The following is a 20,888-nucleotide window of genomic DNA, read 5'->3' on the forward strand; positions in this document are numbered from 1 at the left end:
GATATTGTCCTCTTTGGGCTATTGTATGGCTAGCAGATACTGATATTGTCTTCCTTAGGCTTTATTGTGAATTGGGGAGGAGAACACAACATTCTTTTCTTTATAAGGGTGTGGAAACCTCTATCTAAGGGACAATATCTACCTTAGGCCTGAGCTGTTACCGACATATATTATACCAGTAATAATTACAAATAATCATATATTAATGAGCAATATTACAATATTCATGAAACCATCTTTTGACCAAATCCATCGACACTATTTGGTCCTTTTTCCCCCCAAAATGTCAACCTTTTTTTGCGATGAAAAGCATTTGTGGAAGAAAAACTCCACCCCATGTGAACTTTGATTTTAGTTTATAAATTTGAACTGTAACTTTGTTTATAAAGAAAAATTCTACTCCATGGTAATCGCTGCGCAAGGTTTTCACATTTGGAGCTCGCAAGATACAGAAGGCGCAGGTTCCTTGAAAGCTCATTAGAGCGGTTAGAGAGGTAAACCAAAGTCTTTGCCGTTCAACTTCTTCCTGCTAATTTCCTCTTTCAAGAATTTTCTGCTACGCGGTTACCTTAAATTGATTTTCTCCTTGCCCAATTCTTCTATTCAGAATCAACTCATCTCTCTCTGTCCTGCCCTTCAAAATCTGGAATTGGGTTCTGTTTTTCCTTCTCTTCCAGTTTTGTGATTCTGTTTCTGGATTCCTCAAATTACTTCTGTTCTTGTTGTTCGTGGAATACTCGAGGTACTCGAGTTTTACTTTCACTTTTTGTATCTGGGTTTTGATCATCAACTTCATTATTCGTTGCCTTTACATGATCTTGTTAATTTGCTTGTTGTCCTCTTTAGTTCTTGATCGTGCTACAAGCTCTTCTGTTCTTACATCCATCTTGTGCTTAATCCAATCTGATTGAAGTTGTTTAAACAGGAATCTAAATTTCATAGACCTTTAACTGAATTGAATGTTCTATCGGTTTTCCCTCATAACTTTTAACCTGTTGGATTACTTTGTTCTTTCTAGTTCCTGGGAAAATGTTTGGTTCGAGGAAGGCACATTTGAAGATAGGGAGACATAGTTCTACTCCAAACCCTTTTGAGTCTGATGATGGTTTTAAAGCGAAGCAGAATCTGGTTACCTCGCAAAGGACTAGCTCGGACCCTTCGTTAGTGAAAGAGAGCTTTATCTCCAATCCTTTTGATGATGATCATGGACATGCTCCCTCTTCTTCAAGCTCACTAACTTGGTCAGAAAGAAACAAGTACAAGAACGATTTTCGGGATTCGGGAGGGTTGGAAAACCAATCTGTTCAGGAGCTGGAGAATTATGCTACTTATAAGGCTGAGGAAACAACAAAAGCAGTGAATGGCTGTCTAAAGATTGCTGAAGAGATAAGGGAGGATGCTACCCAAACTTTGGTTGCCTTGCATCAGCAGGGTGAGCAAATTACAAGGACTCATATGGTTGCTGCTGACATCGATTATGATCTCAGTCGGGTATGTTCGTTTTGAAATGCGAACGATTCGATCTTGGTGTTTCGTGGCCTTGAAATTACTAGCACTAACTCTGCCTGTATAAGTCTAAGCACTATCATTTTCTTATTTTCTAAGTGAAAGTCTTTTCATGAATGCATTATCAGGGAGAGAAACTTCTGGGAAATCTAGGGGGGATTTTCTCTAAGACTTGGAAGCCAAAGAAAACTCGACCAATATCCGGGCCTATTGTGAACTCTGGTTAGCTTCTTTCTTTCTACAATCACTAAGACTCTTCTTGTGACATCTCACAACGGTTTGGGAGGAGAACGAAGCATTCTTTATATGGGTGAAAACCTCTCCCTAACAAACGCGTTTTAAAAACTTTGAAAGAAAGTCTGAAAGAAAAAATCCAATGAGGACAACAATCGTTGAACTTCTGTGCAACTGATATGTTTGTGCATGTCCTACAGATGATTTGGTAAGAAGGAAGGGTAGCCACTTGGAGCAGAAGGAAAAATTAGGATTGACTCATCACAAGGGACGGACCAATACAAAAGCTGCATTTGCTGAACCTACCAATGCAATTCAAAAAGTTGAGGTTTGTATTTGCTATCTGTAAATCATTACTGCACAAATGTGTACCATGATAAAAATATATCCATGGTTTCCAAAATGCAGTATCATTCACCTTACATAAGCTTTGTGTTTCATAATCATACATCACACAGGTAGAAAAGGTGAAGCAAGATGATGCACTATCTGACATGAGCAATATCTTGGAAGAGCTCAAGGAAATGGCTGTTGACATGGGTTGTGAAATTGACAGGTTAGTTTCTATCTTCTGTATTCCAGAAAAACTTGTGTGCCGATTCTTGCAAATGAAAGACAAAGAGACTAGGTGTACCTTAGAAATTGAGATGACTTTGGTGCTTTTTACAGGCAGATTGTTGCTCTGGATCATGCTTCAGTTGATGTCGAGGTGCTTGGTGACCGAGTTAAAGATGCTAGCCGACGGGGTCGTCGTCTCCTTGGAAAATAGAGTTCAAAGCTCTCACATTCATGATTACCCATCTCTTGATTACTCCATTTTCCTGGTTTTGTATTCTTTTTGCTTCCAGAAAGAGATGTTCAGACCCTTTTCTTTTACGAGATCACTGGTCGTAGATCCATGCTTTGTTCACCTCGAGCAATGTATACAAACACATTTGAACAATTCCATTTCAGACAATTATTTGAGCATTTCAATTAGAACCATGCATTTTCAAACATGGGATCTTTGAACGATTCGATTGCTGATAGGTCCAAAATGATGAACAAAGATTGAATGATGCTGTCTTTAGAAACAACTGCCTACACGCTTCTGTCAAACTGAAATGTAAAGTTTTTCCTAATATAATCTAAGCAAATAAGCATTCTCCATACTCAATGAGATGCAAACAAGTCAAATAAGTTGCCAGAGATTTGTAAACTCAAATTCTAGTATAGGGTACCGAAAATATTAGCATGTCAGCTGAATCATGAACGTCTTTGCCAGACATCGGTTTCAAGATGCAAGCAACTCTCTAAGAAATCTATTTTTCATAATTGCGTTCACATCCCAAATTAGAAACCTAGTTCGTACTGGTCTTGTCTGGTAATCTTTGATATTCAAACGGAATTCATCATCTTCAGAAGCACAAAAATTAGAAAACCTAGAAAAGAAAATTCATAAATCCATCATAGTATGATTCAGGCTTGATAATTCGAAACGAAAATCCCTAATTTCCTTGCTAAACATAGATTGCCGAAATAAGCTCGTAAAGAAAACTCCTGAAAAGGATGGGAAAAACTTGGCTCATTGTTGATAACAACAGTACGCCAATTTACAGTTCAATTCTCACCAAAAAAAAATCTCAAAAACAACAAAAACATAGAAACACAAAAAAGCTACCAGAAATCGCCATGAGACACAGGATGAAAAAAGAAAAATAGAAATCAGAAGTTGACATCCATGATACTCTTGACCTTAGGCGCGTAAAGAGAGTAAACAAGAGCCTGCCGCTTCGCAACCTCGAGCTGAGCTTTTCCGCCAGCGTATACGGAGGAGATGGATGAAGGGTCAGAGAGGCTCTGATTTTCTCGGAAGGCATCAATGGTGCGGCGTTTGGTGTATTCTCTAATGTTGTAATCGGGGAATTGACGCGCCGTGCGAAGAAGGGAACGGAAGAGCGTGAGGATTTCAGACCTCGATGGAGCCGCCATCTATGGAGGATGAAGAGACGACGGATAGAGAAGAAATGAATCAAACTGATAAAAATGCCGAAGCTTCTGGTTTTGTTGGGTTTGGTTCCTAATACTTCGGTTAAATTGTAAAACAAATAATAATAATAAATAATGAATATATATATATATATATATATATATATTAAACAAACATTTCCCAAAATAATGTACTGAAATTACATAAATTGTTCGTATCAAATAAAAATTTAAAATAAATGGTTGGTTATAATTATATATTATTTTAAAAAAATATTATTACACAAAAAAGTATATAAAAAATATTGAAATACTTCACCCTATTAAACCCTGTTTCTCATTAACGAAGTAATTTAATTCTTTTTTTTATTTAATTTATCACCTAAAATTTTAGGGGTTCTGTTTAATCCAAATATATATATATAAATAAGAATAAACAAAACATTTAAAAGCTGAATAAAAATAAAATAAATAGCAAATTTAAGATTAAAAAAATATCCCAAACGATAAAATTTTACTATTTTCATAAATTAAGTAAATGAAAATATAATTAGTAAATATGAGTAGGGGCCCTAACCCAGTCCGAAAACGCGCAGGGGACAATAAGAAGAAGCTAAGAAAGATTCGATCTAACTTAGAGAGATGACTTGAGATTTCTACAAGAACAGGTAATAGCTCGATTAATTTTCCGTCTCCAATAACAAAGGAAGGGATTGGGATTGGGAGTGGCACACAACTTATGCATAACTTACAGATTGACAATACAAACTTGAAAACTGTGCAACAGAGAAGAAGAAAAAGGAGGCCTTGACTGATCATTTGCAAGTTGGAGCTTCAAAATTAGGGAACACTATGAAAGCAATGGACAATGGAGCTATGAGTATTGGAGAATTCACATCAACAAGAACAGGGTTGAGTTGTGGAATGCTTCCATCTTCAGTGAGCTCTAATGGGACACCATTTAGAATCATGGTTTGGCTTTGAAGGTAACCATCTTTTGGTGTCAAGTGATACTCCTCTCTTGATATGGACAAATCTGATGCCTTGTTTCCAACCCAACTTACTGTTCTCTTAATACCTTGCATGAAAGAGCTTCTTTTGTATATCTTTCTCACCTCGACAGTCAACGTGTTCCGAACGCTGACTACAAAGCGTGTCTGATTGCTTAAATTGATGAACAATGCAGTTATACCAGCCTGCAACAAGTTGATATCAACCATGACTTACAATCGAGATAGGAACACACCACGTAGAGAGCGACGCCTATTTAAGTTTATCTATCTTAAGACAGATCTAGAAGAGACCACGACGTTTCATGCACAGATTTTCATGTTAATCTCTAGCTATGATTCCAAACAAATGGGAGATAAGAGAAAAGTAGTGAAGTCTAACCCTTTCTTTTGAGCAATGAGCATAAGAGCGCAAGAAGGGAGATGCATCACTATTGACAGCAAGAACACCAGTACCCATAAGCCGATGCCATAGAAGTGCACTATTCATTAAAACAAGATTGTTTCAGGGTCAGACAAGGCTTTGAAAAACAAAGAGAAGATCTCGATTTCTATATATTCTTGCCTGTAAAAATCAGGATTCGGTACGAACGTGCCGGTGCTTAGAAGACCATAATTTCCACCAATTAATGATTGTCTACAGTAGACTTTCGTTCGGTACTTGGCTGCCATACCCAACTGATCTAGGTACCTACGTGACGAATCAAGTGACTCGTTTTTCAGGAAAACAAAATCAGAAGTTGGAAAAACTAGTTGATACCGAAAATTACCAAAAGCTGTTGATAAATCTGTTCGATACATCACGGCCACCGCTGTTGTAGGCGCCTCCAGATTCCCCAACCCAGGCAGAAGCCCATGGACCATATGTTTTGATGGTTTGATCAAGTTTACTGAATGTTTCTGATACTCTGCTGAGGTGTAGGGGATCCAATATCTTTTTCGCTAGATTGGGATCAACTCCTGGAGTGCAGAGAACAAGATACGAAACGAAATGAAGAAATTCATGAGTTCAGAACGCACGTTGTGATCGGGATTCAGGTTTTGAAAATACTTAAACAAAGCTCGTTAACTTTCCAACGGGTAACACGCAAAAGGTGAGTATTATAAAATTTTATAGCCTCATCATCAAGAAGCTAACCTTTATCATAAGATAAGTATAATTAAAAAGAAAGAAAGAAAAAAAAAAGATAGCACACCTGGACCCAAGTTATACAGATGATGTGTGACGACATTGACTACATTTGATCCCGAAACCTGGAGAAGTTTTGCATACCAATTCTGCTCATAGAATCCTCCCGGTGCTATAAGTGATGGTTTTGAGCTGGAATCACGGTACAGCTCGTCGATGATGCTCCTGAGTTGGATCAGGTCTTTTCCGTACTGTTCAGCAGCAACACTAGCGCCTACACCGCTTCCGCTCAGTTCATTACCTTCAATGGCAAGAAGTTATTAAAGTTAGCTTGGAGTAACAAACTTCATAAAAACAGCGTAGACAGTCGACAGCATATACCAAATTCCCACGAATCGATCGCATATCCCTTAGAAATGGTGTATTTCATAAAATCACGAGCATTACTCGAGTCCCAATTTCCTCCCCACTGAATTTTACCGATCTTGTGCCTCCCATGAAGCGCATTCAAGCCAAACGTCACAATGGCTCTGAAATAATAAGATATTGGCAAACAGCAAGACGCAAAAGCACATAATCAAACAATTCCGCTATATATAAAACATTTGTACGATATCATTTCATCTATGGATTAAGAAAGTAACTCCGCTGTAAGCATACGATTCCGCGAAGTAGTAAGTGATTGAGAAGGACATTTAACTTTGATCGAAACAATTTAAACGAACAGGTAAGGAACATAAGGATGCAAAATGAAACAAACCTTACCCTGTCCTGGTGAATAAATGGTTTAGTTCATCCCACCTATTCATGTGTAAACTTCCTTTAGAAAAACCAAATAACCCGGAGCTTATCTTTTGAAATGGACGGCACGGGACTTTCAAGCTTCCGACATCATACAATACCTGGTCTTGTAAAGAGCCGCCTATTCTTATCCTTAAATTGTGGAAAGCTGCTTTCCAGAAGAGTAATAAGATCAGTACTATTTGAAGCAAGAAATAATCAATAGTGTCCAGTTCAAAGATCAGACACAAACCTTGAATTGCCTTGGCAAAAAGAGGATGAGATAGGTTCTGCATAAGAAAATCGAAACGTCATTTACCGAAAATCGAAATCCAACAAATATGCTGAAGTAGCACAATGTTCTTCGACAATTCATACCAAATTGATGACCGACGAGTACCCCCATGAACAGTGGTTGTAATCACACTTATCATGAGGCCACCAATCAATGGTAGCACAGATGAAATTATAGTCAGTTTCTGCAACTTTTTCATTAGCATTGATCACAATTTTAGCATGTTCTATGTCTTGAGCCCAAATAGCAGATACAGAAACTACAAAGAAAAGCAAGGAGAATCTGATATCCATTGTTCGGGTAATCGATACAGTCCCTCACCAGCTCAACAAATCATTGTCGACTGAAAAGAACAGAAAACAGATATGAACATCTAAACTTCGAAAAATTAGTCCAAAAAAGAGGCAGAAATCTCATAGTTCAGGCTATCAAGAAATTGAGAGTCATTTTGACCAAACACAAGCACTAATTAAGGATCATTTAAGAAATCATATGTTTATCAAGAATGTTATGTTCTTAATAATACAGAATTTTCGGGTTTTCCTAGGAATGCGCTCACATATTTCCACACCACCAGGATTTTCCAAACAATTACAGGAAAAACAAACAAGCAATGCCTTTGTATTTGCTACACTAAACGTACAACAATACAAACTAATCTTAATGCTCACATTTCCAGATCCCATTTGATAAAAATCATCGACGAAAAGAAAATCCTAAGGAATCCAGAAAAAAAAAGCACCAAAACAGATAGAAACCCACCTCAATTTCGAGACATTTCGTCAATAATGCAAGAAAATGAAACGGAGATGGCCTCTGAAGCCGATTGCCACAGCCTGACGTCAAGAATTTTTAGCTAAACCACCAGACTTTTCTATTCCTATCTTGGACTTTAGACGACTCCACAGCTAGGAAAACCAAGTTGCACGTAATGGGTCAGCCTTTGATATAGCTGTCCGGGCAAAAAGTTCCAATATAAATAAGTAAACAATCAAACTAAACACAAATTTCTAAAGGGTATGTGTGCAAAACGACGAACACTAAAAAATGGGTATCCATTTAGTCAAAAACCAGTCACAGGCTCACAACTATAGTTATTTAATAGTAATATAACACGATTCCAGAATGTTTTGATGAAATGGATTAGAAGAAAAGTAAACATTCAAAGTAAAGGGAAAGAACATTCACCAAATCCTTGCGTTTCTGAGACGAGTAGCTTCTTGTTCTTGATCTTCGAGAGTGTTGACGATGGGTTTTCGGTAAGAGATTACGATCGGTGGGTGATGGGTCTTATCTTATGGGGGTATTAAACGCAATCCGTGATGGTTCGCGCTTGAACGGTCGCTCTCAAAGAGTGATTACCCACCGAAAGAAAGCAAATAAGTATCATCCCTCGATCTCAAATAAAACCAGAGATTTCCATTTCCCACTACTTTTTCTTCTACTTTCTACTAGTTCATACTGAATCTCCAAGATATTATACGATTATGGAGTATGAATCTGATTTGCTCATTCCTACCCCCAAATAATTTTCGACATAAATGTTGAATTATTGGCCTTCTTTTCAAGTAACGGCAACAAAATTCGTGACCCATGTTCATGAACTTGTTCTTTAACTCTAAGAATCATAGCTTTTGTAAATTGATTCATATGAGGTAGTCTCTATCAGAAGGATTTTTCTTAATGGCAATCGTTCCTTGCAAGGGAAGAATGCATTTATCATTAATGAGTTGTAAAAGAGGGTAGAGAGAAGGAAAGGGAGATTTTAAAATAAATAAATAAAACCATTAAATTACAAAATTATTCCAATAAAACTTTGGGTCTGTTGAATAAATTCTCTAAAAAAAATAATAATTATTAATAATTATTAAAATTAAATTTAAATTTTATGTCTAAAACAATATTAAAATTTGAACTTTTATCTATAATAAATCTATAAATTTTACAAAATTTGAAAGTTTAATAATAAAATTTATGTTTGAATAATTTAAAAATTAAAGTTATAATTTAACCTTAATTACACGGTAAATAAGAAGTTTATCCAATTTTAATTTTTTTTCTGTTAAGAAAACTTCTTATTCACCGATCCAACAGCATGAGACTCACGAGTATTACAACACAATGTTATGTCACCTAGATGTCTTTATTATCCAACACCATTAGCATGTGGCCTTTTTGTGTCATGGTCAATTAATGACATTATATTTACCAATGAGGCAAAACAAGAAGAGTTACCAGGAACCTGACAATATACAGTTGACAAGAAAAGAGAAGACGTTTAAGTCGAGCCGTGTGTACGATGAGAGCTTTCAAGAACTCGAAAGGAGGTTGGCGACGGTACCAAAAGTTTGATAGTATACAGTGATGCATCTAAAAAAAGATTGGGTTTGTGTACTCATGCAAAATGAAAAAGGTCATTGTTTATGCATTATGACAATTGAAGTATTATGCACTCAATTATTCAACATGACTTGGAGTTAACTGCCGTGACATTTGCTCTAAAGATAAGACATTAACAAGAACCGGAACAAAAATTCTATTCAACATTCTAAGATTAAGCAATATGATTTTTATAAAAGTTTATTTATGTTAAATCAAACTTTTTATATAAGTTAAAAATCACAATAATAAAAATAATTCTATTCAAAATAATAAATAATTATACAAAAAAAATTAAAATAGGCAATAAATCACAATAATAGTGTACAGTTAAATTGAAAAAAATAAAAAGTTAGAAAATATAACCCCATATTTACGGTGATTAAGTCAAACTCCCAAATTTAGTCAAACTGATTCAGTCAAAGTCCCATATTTATAGTGATTTAGTCAACCTATCTTAGTCAAACTCCCATATTTATAGTAATTTAGTCAAACTCGACCTACCTCACTCGCCACCATCTCTCAGACATTTGAATAAAAATCTTACGAACTCTTTCCACGAATCAGAGACAAACTAGCTTTTCTACAAATTTATTATTTCACAACTCAAAATTTCTTCCAAACTTTCATGTATTACAATTTGAATGGTTTATGATGCCAGTTTAGCAATCACGTCATCATGTCATATATTTTTTTATTGAGTCATAATTTCTTCGTTTATTTCTAAGTTGAAATTTAATTAATTCAAACACGTTGAAACCATATTTTGAGCTCTACACTATCAACAGTTTAAAGCACTAAAATTATTAATAATTAAGAGTAAGTTTGTTATAATAAAAAATATAATTATTAATTAATTTGAGATTTAACAAAAAAAAAAAAAAGAGTAAACAATAGAGTTTGCTAGATAACCTCTAATCGTGAACTCATATAATCTACATTTATACCACTACGAGCGGGAATGATCAACGTTAAGTCCTACATTATAAGGACAATAATATGCTAAGACGTTTCTTAAAATAAACTTTAATATCAAGTAATAAAAAAAACACTAAAATTTTAAACTAATATTACATTCAATAAATATAATTGTAATAATTTTAATAATAACCCAAATTTTGATCCAATGAGCCAAGTTCGAAACGTAGATCAAAATTACGGATTTAAACTTCTAAATTTTTTTTTTTTAATTTTTTATCGATAACATATATTTTAACCAATTAAGCAAATTCACGATAGATTTGAAAACATTTTTCGGCCCGAAGATCTTAAAAACTATACTTCACTTCATCCTTATGAATCAAAACACTTCAGCTTCCTAGATCTTAATTTCCTTGGTGGAAAAGGGCACAATGGAATCCAAACTCTTGATGGGTAGCATGTGATTTAAGGACATGACCATCTTTCTTTGTTCTTGAATATTCTTGATATCATTCCCTCTGTAAGGAACAAGGAATAAGAGCAAGAGTGGCATTATAAAGCGTATATTCTTGCCATCTTCAATGTCCTTTCCTTTTCCCAGAACTTGGCTGAACAGATTTTGAGATTATCAAACAAAGAACTCCAAAAAGATGGCTTTTTGACAGATGGGTATCTCCAAAACACCCATTTACTTCATGATTAAGGCTTATTATCAAAGTAACCATTTGGGTTTGTGTGGGGAAGTTGATGAAGAAGAAGAAGAACATGCCTTGCTTCTGAATGGAGTTGAGTGCAAAGCAAGAAGGCATTTCCTTTGCTTCCTTGCCTATAAACTTCAGAAACAACACTGTTCAGAAGATGATAAGCCAGAGATTTCAGGAGATGGGAACTAGTCAAAGAAGGTACTTTTTTTCTCCTTATCCTCTCTCTTTCCCCACTTCAACTTTTCATCTAGTTCATCATTTACGACTCGAAAAATTTTAAAAGAAGAACAGAATGATGAGAAACATTGAACCAGAAAAGTGTCGAATCATATCTCACTAGAGGTTGAGAACAATTTTGCTTCAGTTAAAAGTGATAATAATAAGAATCAAGAGTCATAGTGTAACGACCCAAGCTGACTCTTAGCAGATATTGTTCTCTTTTGGCTTTCTCTCAAGGTTTTAAAACGCGTCTACTAGGGAGAGATTTCCACCCCTTTATAACAACGAATGATTTGTTTCCCTCTCCAACTGATATAAGATCTCACAATCCACCCTCTTTGGGGGTCAGCGTCCTCACTAACACACCACCCATTATCTGGCTTTGTACCACTGATACCACGCGTTTTAAAACCATGAGGAGAAGCCCATAAGGGAAAGTCCAAAGAGGACAATATCTGCTAGCGGTAAGCTTGGGATGTTACAAATGATATCAGAACGGACAATGTGCAGCGAGAACGTTGGGCCCTCAAGGGGAGTGGATTGTGAGGTCCCACATTGGTTAGAGAGAGGAACGAATCATTCTTTATAAAGGAGTGGAAACCTCTCCCCAACCGACGTGTTTTAAAACCTTGAGGAGAAGCTCGGAAGGGAAAGCGGTGGGCTTGAGGTGTTACACATCGAGCTTAGCTTCTTCTTCTATCTATCCCTCTGTTTTTTTTCAATACTGATAGTAATATGACTATTTACTGCTTTGTAGAGTGAGTTTTTCTGAACCAGGACAACATAAGAAAGATGCTTCCATCAAACCAAGAGATGGAATTCCACAGCCAAGAACAAGATCCTTCAAAGAGGGTACTGATGAAAATTGCTGCTATATCTTCTCCATGTGGTTGTAGTGCAAGCAGAAGCTTTTAAAACTGACCCCCCTCCCTCCATTTTCCAGATAAAAAGGAGTCCAAAGGGTTACAATGGCATTTTTCAAACCAAATGAATGAGGATTATGATTCAAGGGACATAGAGTTTGCCACTGCAGTAGCATCAGCTGCATTTGCAATTCGCTCACACGAAGAAGCAGAGTTACAATACCAGATAAAGAAGAAGGAAAGCCAAGAAACCCCGATGACAAAGGTTAAAAGCAGAAAAGATGAGATGGCTACATTAGCTTCAAGCATAACAAGGCGATTGTCTAACAAAGAAACGAACAATCCTGGTAATTTTCAATATTGTCCTCGGAAGTTTCTATGTGAAATCTCACATTGGTTGGAGAGGAGAACAAAACACTCCTTATAAGGGTGTGGGAAACTCTCTCTAATAGACACGTTTTAAAAACCTCGAGGGGAAGCCCGAAAGGAAAAACCCAAAGAGGACAATATCTGCTAGCGGTGGGCTTAGGCTGTTACAAATGGTATCAGAGTCAGACACCGAGCCGTGTGCCAACAAGGACGCTCGGCCCCCCAAGGGGAGTGGATTGTGAAATCCCACATCGGTTGGAGAGGAGAACGAAACACTCCTTATAAGGGTGTGGTACCTTTTCCTAGCATACGCGTTTTAAAAACATTGAGGGGAAACCTGAAAAGGAAATCCCAAAGAGGACAATATCTGCTAGTGGTAGGCTTGAACTGTTACAAATGGTATCAGAGCCAAACACCGGGTAGTGTGCCAGCAAGGACGCTCGGCCCCCTAAGGGGGGTGGATTATGAAATCTCACATCGGTTGGAGAAAAGAACGAAACACTTCTTATAAGGGTGTGGAAACCTCTTCTTAGCAGACACAGTTTAAAAACCTTGAGGGAAAACCCAAATAAGACAATATCTGCTAGCGGTAAATTTGGGCTGCTACAAATGGTATCACAGCCAGACTCCGAGTGGTGTGTCGACGAGGACGCTCAGCCTCCCAAGGGGGGTGGATTGTAAAATTCCACATCGGTTGAAGAGGAGAACGAAACACTCCTTATAATGTGGAAAACTCTCCTCACAAACGTGTTTTAAAAACCTTGAGGGAAAGCCCAAAGAGAACAATATCGGCTAGCGGTAGACTTGGACTATTACATTCTCCTAACAACTTTCTGTCACAAAAAGTAATCACGTTCATTACACTAGGTCAATCTTCAATAAAGAAGCCAATGGGAAACGAAAAGAAGGACTCGGTGACGGGAATTCCTTTACCGCCACCGAAACGAAGCCTTGTACCAACCAAAGCAGATGTATGGGAGAGAAATAAGATGGAGAAGATTAGAAAAAGGTATATTCTACAATCCATCAGTATAATATTCTGTCAGCTGCTGCATCCCTCAATCCTCACGAGTTAACATCAGTTGCAAGTTCTCATGTTTATGAGACAATTGCACTAAAAGATCTCTCATCTTAGTCCAGAAACTTGCTCATAGAGCTATTTTCTATGACACTCATATTTCAGGTATCAAAAGAGAAAATCTTCAATTCTTGACTGGGAGAACGAGAAAAAGTTGCTTGCAAAACTTCATATGGAAAAGGAAAAGGCTGAACTGGAGCGCAAAAAGTCGGTGTTTTCGCGATATTACCAGGACAAGATAGTACAAGTTGATCGGATCGCGGGGGGAGCAAGGACACAACTAGAAGAGAAAAGAAGAAAGGAAGAGAATAAAGCAAGAGAAACAGCAAACAGAATCCGATCAACCGGAAGACTTCCGGTCACTTGCTTCTGCTTCCAGTGTCACTAAGAATGAGATTTGACCTTGTTAAGACACAAGCATCAAATCATGACTCCTATTTACTTACATTTCACTTAAACTAATTTCAGTCCAAAATCAATATCAAGTCATTGTAATCTAAGAACCACGGTCTCTGCGTAATACTGACTCCAAGATTGCGTGCTTGAATCTTTAAGTAAGTTCAATAAGAAAAACCCGTGTTGTATCAAGCGTCTAAGCATCGGACGGGCACAAACCTTTTCTAAAAAGTTATGTGCCATGAAATTCAGAAAGGAGAGCTTCAAATAATTCTAAGTATTTACAGTCACATTTCAAAATCCTTCCACTGAAAATTAAACAGAATCAGAGAAGAACACACATGGGGAGGTTTTCTAATGGATGAACAATCCTGTCTGTTAGGACAAAGAACCCATAATGTAAATTGTAACAGAGGGACCCAACTATAATGGACTTTGGACACATTCTATGGCCTATCTATCAATCCAGAGAGTCATCTAGGCCAGCTTCAGTGAAATGGACATTAAACTATCATCAAAGCATGCCAAAATTCTGCTAAATTCTTAGCTACAGTCTATTAAACGACTCCAACTCATAAACTCATCAAAATTCTTAAGCCAAAACTCAAGTTCACAGATGATATTTGCTGGGTTCATTTGTGCTTTTAAGCGATGCTTTGCTTATAAATATAGAATGCATGTTCCTATGGTTTTGAAAATTCATCAACAGCTCTAAATGCATTAATGCCTTCAGTGATATCACATGTTTGTATCCATATCATAACTTCCGCTGTTGGATGATATCAGTGCAGATCTAGCCAATAGGAAAAGGAAAACTCAGAGAGGAAAAAAATGACGACAACGACAACTTCTAATATAAGTTGGGAGAGAACAGAGCCTGTGGTGCCAAGTTCAGACCCTGCCTTCAGTCTATTTATTCACCTAACTTCATTAATGTGTCCCAACCAAATCAATAAAAGCATAGGGTGTAGAATCATTTAACATAAAAATCCTTTATCCAGAAACCATTCTACAAATATATATGAAAAAAAATGAGGAATACACAAGAGAATAGAATGATAGTAGTCCTTCCTATTAAGAGGGTACGTTGCAGAAGGAATCATAAAGAAAATTCATTGCCAAATTCAATTGATCCAAATGAATGAGTTTGAAAAATGATTGAATGATATCTGCTTCTTTTGTAATTTGCTATCAGTTTTTACTCTTCTGAACAGTATAAACAGAGAACATAATGATTGCAAATGAAAAGGACAAGTTTTGGTTGAAGGCTTTCATTTCCCTTGAGTCTAGATGAATGGGATGTAATTGAATATATGATGTGATGCAAATACTGGCATGTTCTTGAGGGTTTCTTTCTACAAAGAAAAAGAAGAGCTTAAATTTTGACATAAATATGGTCCCTTTATTGATAAAGTCTACGGTTCCATTGAATATGGGGAGTTGATAAATCAAATAGGCTCTGGACCCTTATGAGAAACTTGCATGGCTACCATTGGATAAGTACAAAACTGACAATTGTATTATTAAATATATAATGTGGACATGATTTGAAGGTGAGTTTGTACGATTCTTGCTATTGTGATAATGATTTGAAGTAAATTCCTATGCTATTCACTCTACCTTCATACTTCAGCTGTTCATCTTCTCTCAGTTTGTGGTATATTATTCCTTCTTTTCTCCCTAAAACTTACTTTGAATAGCTATTTCTTACAAAAATAGTGAACTTGAGTAATGGGTAATGAAGGAAAAAGGGTAAGATTTCACAAAATCAAAGAGAAAGAAACTTTACCTCAACTCAGCGATGAGCCATCCCAGGGTTTTGTTTGCTGCCACAAATGAAGAAGTTATTGTAAAATCTCAAGTTTACTGGCTATCATTGACACCAGAAAGGGACCAGAGTGACAAGGATATAACAGAGTGTCCAAAGTTGAACCAAAATCTGTTGTTCCATTTGTTTATGTGTTGATTGAGGTGGAGAGAGAAAGAGAGAGAGAGAGAGAGAGAGAGCAAAAGAAAGAGGCTACATGAGCCATTGTGTAGTTCCAAAATGGAATATGAGCCACGAAAGACAAGAGCAAGTCGAAGAAGAGGAAGGAAAGAGATCCTTTCACGTGCCTGCCCAGAAGAATCCCCACAGTACCACTAACCCTCTTGTCCCCTTCTACAAGCAAATGTAAATATCTTTTTGTTTTCTACAAATTTCAATACCTTCATGGAAAGCTCTGAACAATTTCTGATGCAGAATGCGGCAGGAAACAGAAATCATCAAGTTTTCTCCCGTTGATTGTTAAATTATTTGATCCACAAAGATTTGAAGGTGGGATTTCTTTTTTGATATTATCTGATTTGTTCAGGGCAAAGCATGGAGTAACAGAACTAACCTGGCAAAATGGGCAACTCGCTCTACATGGGGTTGATGGGATGCACCCAACAGGCCTCACAAAGCCCACATGGAGCCGAGCCAATGAAACTTTGGAGTCCGTAGTCAATCAAGCCAATCTCCAAACCCAAGGCCCAAATTTGATCCATCAAGGCGAGCCACTAGTCCATACAGGCCGTACCCTCACACCCTCTGGTGCTAATGGCAAATGGGTTGAGAGGGGCAACCAAGAACCGCCGGCGAGGAAAAAAACACGGTCGACCTCCGATTATGCTGGAAAAAATGTCAGCACAAGCAACAACAACACTATGCAAGTGGACCTTGGCGACCACAGTGTGTGTGGTAGTGCGAGTGCAGCGTTTTGTAGAGATAATGACACTACTTTGATGACATGGGCTTCCTTTGATTCTCGAAGCATGAAAACCAAATCCATTGATGAAGATTCTGCTTGCCATGTTGAATCGGTAACGTTTGATCTTGTTGTTCAGTTGATTTAGAATCTGTAGAATTGTAAGTGGAGAATCCCATGAAAGAATTTGATCCAAATTTTGATTAACAAAAACNTGATGAAGATTCTGCTTGCCATGTTGAATCGGTAACGTTTGATTTTGTTGTTCAGTTGATTTAGAATCTGTAGAATTGTAAGTGGAGAATCCCATGAAAGAATTTGATCCAAATTTTGATTAACAAAAAATGATTTCACTTGTTCAAGGAAAATCAAGAGGAAGAACAAGATGTAAAGCGTGGAGCAAGCCGCTCTCATTCAGCTAGACGAAGTCGAGCAGCTGCTATACATAATCAATCCGAACGAGTAACTATTTGATCTCTGAACATTGTTTGTTATAAAAACGATACAACATNAAAATGATTTCACTTGTTCAAGGAAAATCAAGAGGAAGAACAAGATGTAAAGCGTGGAGCAAGCCGCTCTCATTCAGCTAGACGAAGTCGAGCAGCTGCTATACATAATCAATCCGAACGAGTAACTCTTTGATCTCTGAACATTGTTTGTTATAAAAACGATACAACACTAATGATTATGGTATCAAATCTATGCTTTATATTATTTGCACAGAGGCGAAGAGATAGGATTAATGAGAAGATGAAAGCCCTGCAAAAGTTGGTTCCAAATGCAAGCAAGGTAAAAAATGAGTATCTTTTTATTGATAATCATTGGTATAGGACTCAAGAATCTCAATGATATTTGGATTTTGAATGTTTGCAATGAATTTAAGCTAATGTTGTATGTATGATATGACAATCGATTAAGGCAGACTGATAAAGCTTCAATGCTGGATGAGGTGATTGAATACTTGAAGCAACTTCAAGCACAAGTTCAGTTTATGAGTGTGAGGAGTATGCAACAGATGATGATGCCTATAGGAATGCAGCAACAACTTCAAATGTCGCTGCTAGCACGAATGGGCATGGGGGTCGGTCTAGGCATGGGAATGGGGATGCTCGACATGAGCGGCATGGCACGTCCAGCCCCGCAGTCGCTTCCTCCTCTCATCCATCCTAATTCAGTTCCCGCTACGACTCCCGCGTTCGTTCCGCCCCATTTCTTGATGCCTNCATGGCACGTCCAGCCCCGCAGTCGCTTCCTCCTCTCATCCATCCTAATTCAGTTCCCGCTACGCCTCCCGCGTTCGTTCCGCCCCATTTCTTGATGCCCCCTGCAATTCCAAGGCAGGATCCAACACAACCAAAGCCTGCCTCCAATGACTCTGTTGATCCATTTTGTGCGTTTCTAGCACAAGTATGTGACATTATCCCTTCCTGTTCTTCATGTTCTTCATGTTCTTCATGTTTNGCCCCATTTCTTGATGCCCCCTGCAATTCCAAGGCAGGATCCAACACAACCAAAGCCTGCCTCCAATGACTCTGTTGATCCATTTTGTGCGTTTCTAGCACAAGTACGGGACATTATCCCTTCCTGTTCTTCATGTTCTTCATGTTCTTCATGTTCTTTTGTTAATAGACATGTGATGATCTGGTTTTTGGTGCAGACAATGAATATGGATATCTACAACAAAATGGCAGCTTTCTATCGCCAACAAGTTAATCAGACAACAAATGCAACGAGCAGCCCAACACAGTCGAACAACGTGCAAGGAAATTAATGCTTTATTGGATAAGCACAGTAGCACTCAACATTATTTACTTCATAAGTTCTATGTTTAGTTGAAAAGGACTGCACTTCCAAAATATCTGTATTTCAAGCTTAGTGAGTAATTATTTATATTGAATTATGTACAAACATGATTCTGCATTGCATACTAAATTTCTGGTGAAAAATTCTTGTTTGAAATAAAAACAGGAGTGATGACAAGATTTATGCTTTTCTTTTCATTACGAAAAATGGGTCGTTCTTGGTTCCTCGATCTTCCGATAAATTTAGTAATTATTTCAACATTTAAAATGATTGCATCTTAACCGTGAGTTCCAATAATTTTGGATTGTGAGTAATCTCGGAGGTAGATTTTAGAGGGACGGGAATGAACAAACTTCAAGAACAAACNTGTTTGAAATAAAAACAGGAGTGATGACAAGATTTATGCTTTTGTTTTCATTACGATAAATGGGTCGTTCTTGGTTCCTCGACCTTCCAATAAATTTAGTGATTATTTCAAGAGACTATCTCATCATATCAGGTGTGGGGAAACAGAGATTTCTTAACCGTGTGTTCCAATAATTTTGGATTGTAAGTAATCTCGGAGGTAGATTTTAGAGGGACGGGGATGAACAAACTTCAAGTGTTCGTATTGTCGAATTGACTCATNAACAAACAACCTAGGATAAACAAACAAGGTTTGGCTTGATAACTTGATATTACAAAACAAAGATGTAGCTCAATTAAAGAACAAGAGTGGCAATTTGTTTACTAATGAGAGAAAGAAATGAAACAAAGAATGGTGCTTGTTTTTGTCTGTTTGTTCTGATGGAAGGCAAACAGGTCCATTCCATTCATATTGTTGCACCAATNCTGATGGAAGGCAAACAGGTCCATTCCATTCATATTGTTGCACAAATAGCTCTATCCAAATGAATATGATTGGTTTTGAGTTGTCCCCTCCATTAAATGCCTCATTTTCTGTACAAGTCATAGGAATGAATAAACTTAAACTACAACAGTTGGAAGTGCATTAAATTCTTTGTATTGACCCATAAGAGATTGTGAGTAATTTAGAAGAACATATTGTATGAACAAGCCATGGGTATCTTTAAGACCTTAAAGGACCATAGAAAAGAGGCCCCTTTTGGATATGGTAATGTGAAAGTAATATCATGAGGATCACAATGAAAGGAGATTGATGGGTGCATTGGTATCAAGTTTATGAAAATCTGGACCATTCTTTTTTCTTTTTTTTTTTTTTTTTTTTTTCTGTGGACTAGTTTTGCCTCTGCTTACAGGCTGGATGGAAGATCGTGGATTGGATATAGAATCTCGATCAGGCATCCTCGTTTGATAACCATCGGGTTGTTTTCATCTTTTTTGAAGAAACATTTGAATTTAGCGACACAAAATGTAATAACACAAGCCCACCGTTAACAAATATTGTTTATTTTGACCCATTATGTATCGCCAAACGCGTCAGTTAGGGAGAAGTTCCACACTCTTACAGTGGAATCTCACAATCCACCCTTCTTGGTGGCCTAGTGTTCTTGCAGGTGCACTGCCCGGTGCCTGACTCTGATGCCATTTCTTAACAAATATTGTTCGTTTTGGACCGTTACGTATTGTTGTTAGCCTCACGGTTTTAGAATGCGTTAGTTAGGAAGAGGTTCCCCACTCTTATAGTGGGATCTCACAATCCACCCTCTTTGGTGGCCCAGTGTTCTTGCTAATGCACTGCCCGGTGCCTGGTTCTGATACCATTTGTTAACAGATATTGTCCGTTTTGGCCCGTTACGTATTTTCGTCAGTCGATTTTAAAATGCATCAGTTAGGGAGAGGTTCCCTGCTCTTATAGTGGGATCTCACAATCCACCCTCCTTGGGGCCAGCGTCCTTGTTGGTACACCGCCCGGTATCTGGCTCTGATACCATTTTGTAACAGCCCAAGCCCACTGTTAACCTATATTGTCTATTTTTGGCTCGTTACATATGTCGTCAGCCTCGCGGTTTTAAAACACGTCAGTAGGGGAGAGGTTCCACACTCTTATAGCGGGATCTCATAATCCACCCTCCTTGGTAGCCCAACAACCTTGCTGGTACACCGCCCGGTGCCTGGCTCTGATACCATTTATTAACAGATATTGTCCGTTTTGGACTGTTACGTATTGTCGTCAGCTTCACGGTTTTAAAATGCGTCAGTTAGGGAGAGGTTCCCCACCACTCTTATAGTAGGATCTCACAATCCACTCTCCTCAAGGGCCAGCGTTCTCACTGGCACACCCTCCCAGTGTCTGGCTCTGATACCATTTGTAACAGCCCAAGTCCACTATTAACATATATTGTCTGTTTTAGCTTGTTATGGATCGCTATCAGCTTCACAGTTTTAAAATGCGTTAGTTAGGGAGAGGTTTTACAAGCTTACGGGGGATCTCACACAAAAACCAGCTTTTAAGGATGACTTCTTGAGTGCCCGGAATAGTTAGAGCATACCGTGAAAGGAAAGTCGTAGGATATTAAATCTTAAGGAGACGATGACGGG

At 37.7% G+C, this 20,888-nt stretch overlaps 4 protein-coding genes and 2 long non-coding RNA genes across 11 annotated transcripts; 3 read left to right on the forward strand and 3 right to left on the reverse strand.

Moving 5' to 3' along the window:
• Positions 1 to 310: 310 nt before the first annotated feature.
• LOC111787563 (SNAP25 homologous protein SNAP33-like) lies at positions 311 to 2,552 on the forward strand. 2 transcript variants are annotated; one of them, XM_023667573.1, is made up of 7 exons: positions 311 to 494; positions 608 to 742; positions 1,019 to 1,491; positions 1,635 to 1,728; positions 1,941 to 2,068; positions 2,199 to 2,296; positions 2,410 to 2,552. In XM_023667573.1, the coding sequence occupies exons 3-7, from the start codon at positions 1,030 to 1,032 to the stop codon at positions 2,507 to 2,509; spliced, it is 882 nt and encodes a 293-aa protein (XP_023523341.1). In that variant the 5' UTR covers positions 311 to 494; positions 608 to 742; positions 1,019 to 1,029; the 3' UTR covers positions 2,510 to 2,552. The 2 variants fall into 2 exon arrangements, with proteins under 2 accessions (XP_023523341.1, XP_023523342.1); XM_023667574.1 differs by lacking the exon at positions 608 to 742 and having other exon boundaries at positions 312 to 494.
• Positions 2,055 to 2,524, reverse strand: LOC111787564. Its single transcript, XR_002814006.1, has 2 exons — positions 2,375 to 2,524; positions 2,055 to 2,268 (listed from the first exon to the last, which is right to left on the reverse strand). It is a non-coding gene; the product is annotated as an uncharacterized LOC111787564 (long non-coding RNA).
• Positions 2,553 to 4,322: 1,770 nt separating the features above from the next.
• LOC111787560 (heparanase-like protein 1) lies at positions 4,323 to 8,421 on the reverse strand. 2 transcript variants are annotated; one of them, XM_023667565.1, is made up of 11 exons: positions 8,111 to 8,419; positions 7,685 to 7,874; positions 7,006 to 7,265; positions 6,881 to 6,917; positions 6,613 to 6,796; positions 6,229 to 6,377; positions 5,915 to 6,148; positions 5,489 to 5,678; positions 5,284 to 5,409; positions 5,101 to 5,200; positions 4,323 to 4,904 (listed from the first exon to the last, which is right to left on the reverse strand). In XM_023667565.1, exons 3-11 carry the CDS (start codon positions 7,213 to 7,215, stop codon positions 4,524 to 4,526), a joined length of 1,611 nt encoding a protein of 536 aa, XP_023523333.1. In that variant the 5' UTR covers positions 7,216 to 7,265; positions 7,685 to 7,874; positions 8,111 to 8,419; the 3' UTR covers positions 4,323 to 4,523. The 2 variants fall into 2 exon arrangements, with proteins under 2 accessions (XP_023523333.1, XP_023523334.1); XM_023667566.1 differs by lacking the exon at positions 7,685 to 7,874 and having other exon boundaries at positions 8,111 to 8,421.
• A 2,076-nt stretch (positions 8,422 to 10,497) lies between these two features.
• LOC111789346 lies at positions 10,498 to 14,043 on the forward strand. The gene is made up of 5 exons (XM_023670088.1): positions 10,498 to 11,124; positions 11,903 to 11,997; positions 12,089 to 12,355; positions 13,245 to 13,386; positions 13,561 to 14,043. Exons 1-5 carry the CDS (start codon positions 11,003 to 11,005, stop codon positions 13,841 to 13,843), a joined length of 909 nt encoding a protein of 302 aa, XP_023525856.1. The 5' UTR covers positions 10,498 to 11,002; the 3' UTR covers positions 13,844 to 14,043.
• Positions 14,044 to 15,352: 1,309 nt separating this feature from the next.
• LOC111789347 lies at positions 15,353 to 16,199 on the reverse strand. The gene is made up of 2 exons (XR_002814321.1): positions 16,060 to 16,199; positions 15,353 to 15,677 (listed from the first exon to the last, which is right to left on the reverse strand). It is a non-coding gene; the product is annotated as an uncharacterized LOC111789347 (long non-coding RNA).
• Positions 15,671 to 18,563, forward strand: LOC111789345 (transcription factor PIF7-like). Of its 4 annotated transcripts, XM_023670085.1 has the most exons (8): positions 15,671 to 16,024; positions 16,206 to 16,695; positions 16,944 to 17,042; positions 17,307 to 17,372; positions 17,506 to 17,758; positions 17,860 to 17,920; positions 18,078 to 18,147; positions 18,241 to 18,563. In XM_023670085.1, exons 1-8 carry the CDS (start codon positions 15,876 to 15,878, stop codon positions 18,352 to 18,354), a joined length of 1,302 nt encoding a protein of 433 aa, XP_023525853.1. In that variant the 5' UTR covers positions 15,671 to 15,875; the 3' UTR covers positions 18,355 to 18,563. The 4 variants fall into 4 exon arrangements, with proteins under 4 accessions (XP_023525853.1, XP_023525852.1, XP_023525855.1 ...); XM_023670084.1 differs by lacking the exon at positions 17,860 to 17,920 and having other exon boundaries at positions 17,506 to 17,805; positions 18,064 to 18,147; XM_023670087.1 differs by lacking the exon at positions 18,078 to 18,147 and having other exon boundaries at positions 17,860 to 17,990.
• Positions 18,564 to 20,888: the final 2,325 nt, after the last annotated feature.

The sequence above is a fragment of the Cucurbita pepo genome, chromosome LG02 (genome assembly GCF_002806865.2).
Source record: "Cucurbita pepo subsp. pepo cultivar mu-cu-16 chromosome LG02, ASM280686v2, whole genome shotgun sequence".
Lineage (NCBI taxonomy): Eukaryota > Viridiplantae > Streptophyta > Magnoliopsida > Cucurbitales > Cucurbitaceae > Cucurbita > Cucurbita pepo.

What these genes read in the sequence shown, in the direction of transcription:
- LOC111787563 (XM_023667573.1), top strand. Translation starts at nt 1,030, where the DNA reads ATGTTTGGTTCGAGGAAGGCACATTTGAAGATAGGGAGACATAGTTCT. An exon ending in CGGGCCTATTGTGAACTCTG is followed by an intron (nt 1,729 to 1,940) that starts GTTAGCTTCTTT and finishes CATGTCCTACAG; the next exon opens with ATGATTTGGTAAGAAGGAAG. An exon ending in ATGGGTTGTGAAATTGACAG is followed by an intron (nt 2,297 to 2,409) that starts GTTAGTTTCTAT and finishes TGCTTTTTACAG; the next exon opens with GCAGATTGTTGCTCTGGATC.
- LOC111789346 (XM_023670088.1), top strand. Translation starts at nt 11,003, where the DNA reads ATGGAGTTGAGTGCAAAGCAAGAAGGCATTTCCTTTGCTTCCTTGCCT. An exon ending in CAAAGAAACGAACAATCCTG is followed by an intron (nt 12,356 to 13,244) that starts GTAATTTTCAAT and finishes TCATTACACTAG; the next exon opens with GTCAATCTTCAATAAAGAAG. An exon ending in ATGGAGAAGATTAGAAAAAG is followed by an intron (nt 13,387 to 13,560) that starts GTATATTCTACA and finishes CTCATATTTCAG; the next exon opens with GTATCAAAAGAGAAAATCTT.
- LOC111789345 (XM_023670084.1), top strand. Translation starts at nt 15,876, where the DNA reads ATGAGCCATTGTGTAGTTCCAAAATGGAATATGAGCCACGAAAGACAA. An exon ending in GTCCCCTTCTACAAGCAAAT is followed by an intron (nt 16,025 to 16,205) that starts GTAAATATCTTT and finishes TGATTTGTTCAG; the next exon opens with GGCAAAGCATGGAGTAACAG. An exon ending in CTGCTTGCCATGTTGAATCG is followed by an intron (nt 16,696 to 16,943) that starts GTAACGTTTGAT and finishes CACTTGTTCAAG; the next exon opens with GAAAATCAAGAGGAAGAACA.
- LOC111787560 (XM_023667566.1), bottom strand. Translation starts at nt 7,215, where the DNA reads ATGGATATCAGATTCTCCTTGCTTTTCTTTGTAGTTTCTGTATCTGCT. An exon ending in CCGAATCCTGATTTTTACAG is followed by an intron (nt 5,201 to 5,283) that starts GCAAGAATATAT and finishes TTTAATGAATAG; the next exon opens with TGCACTTCTATGGCATCGGC. An exon ending in CTCATTGCTCAAAAGAAAGG is followed by an intron (nt 4,905 to 5,100) that starts GTTAGACTTCAC and finishes AACTTGTTGCAG; the next exon opens with GCTGGTATAACTGCATTGTT.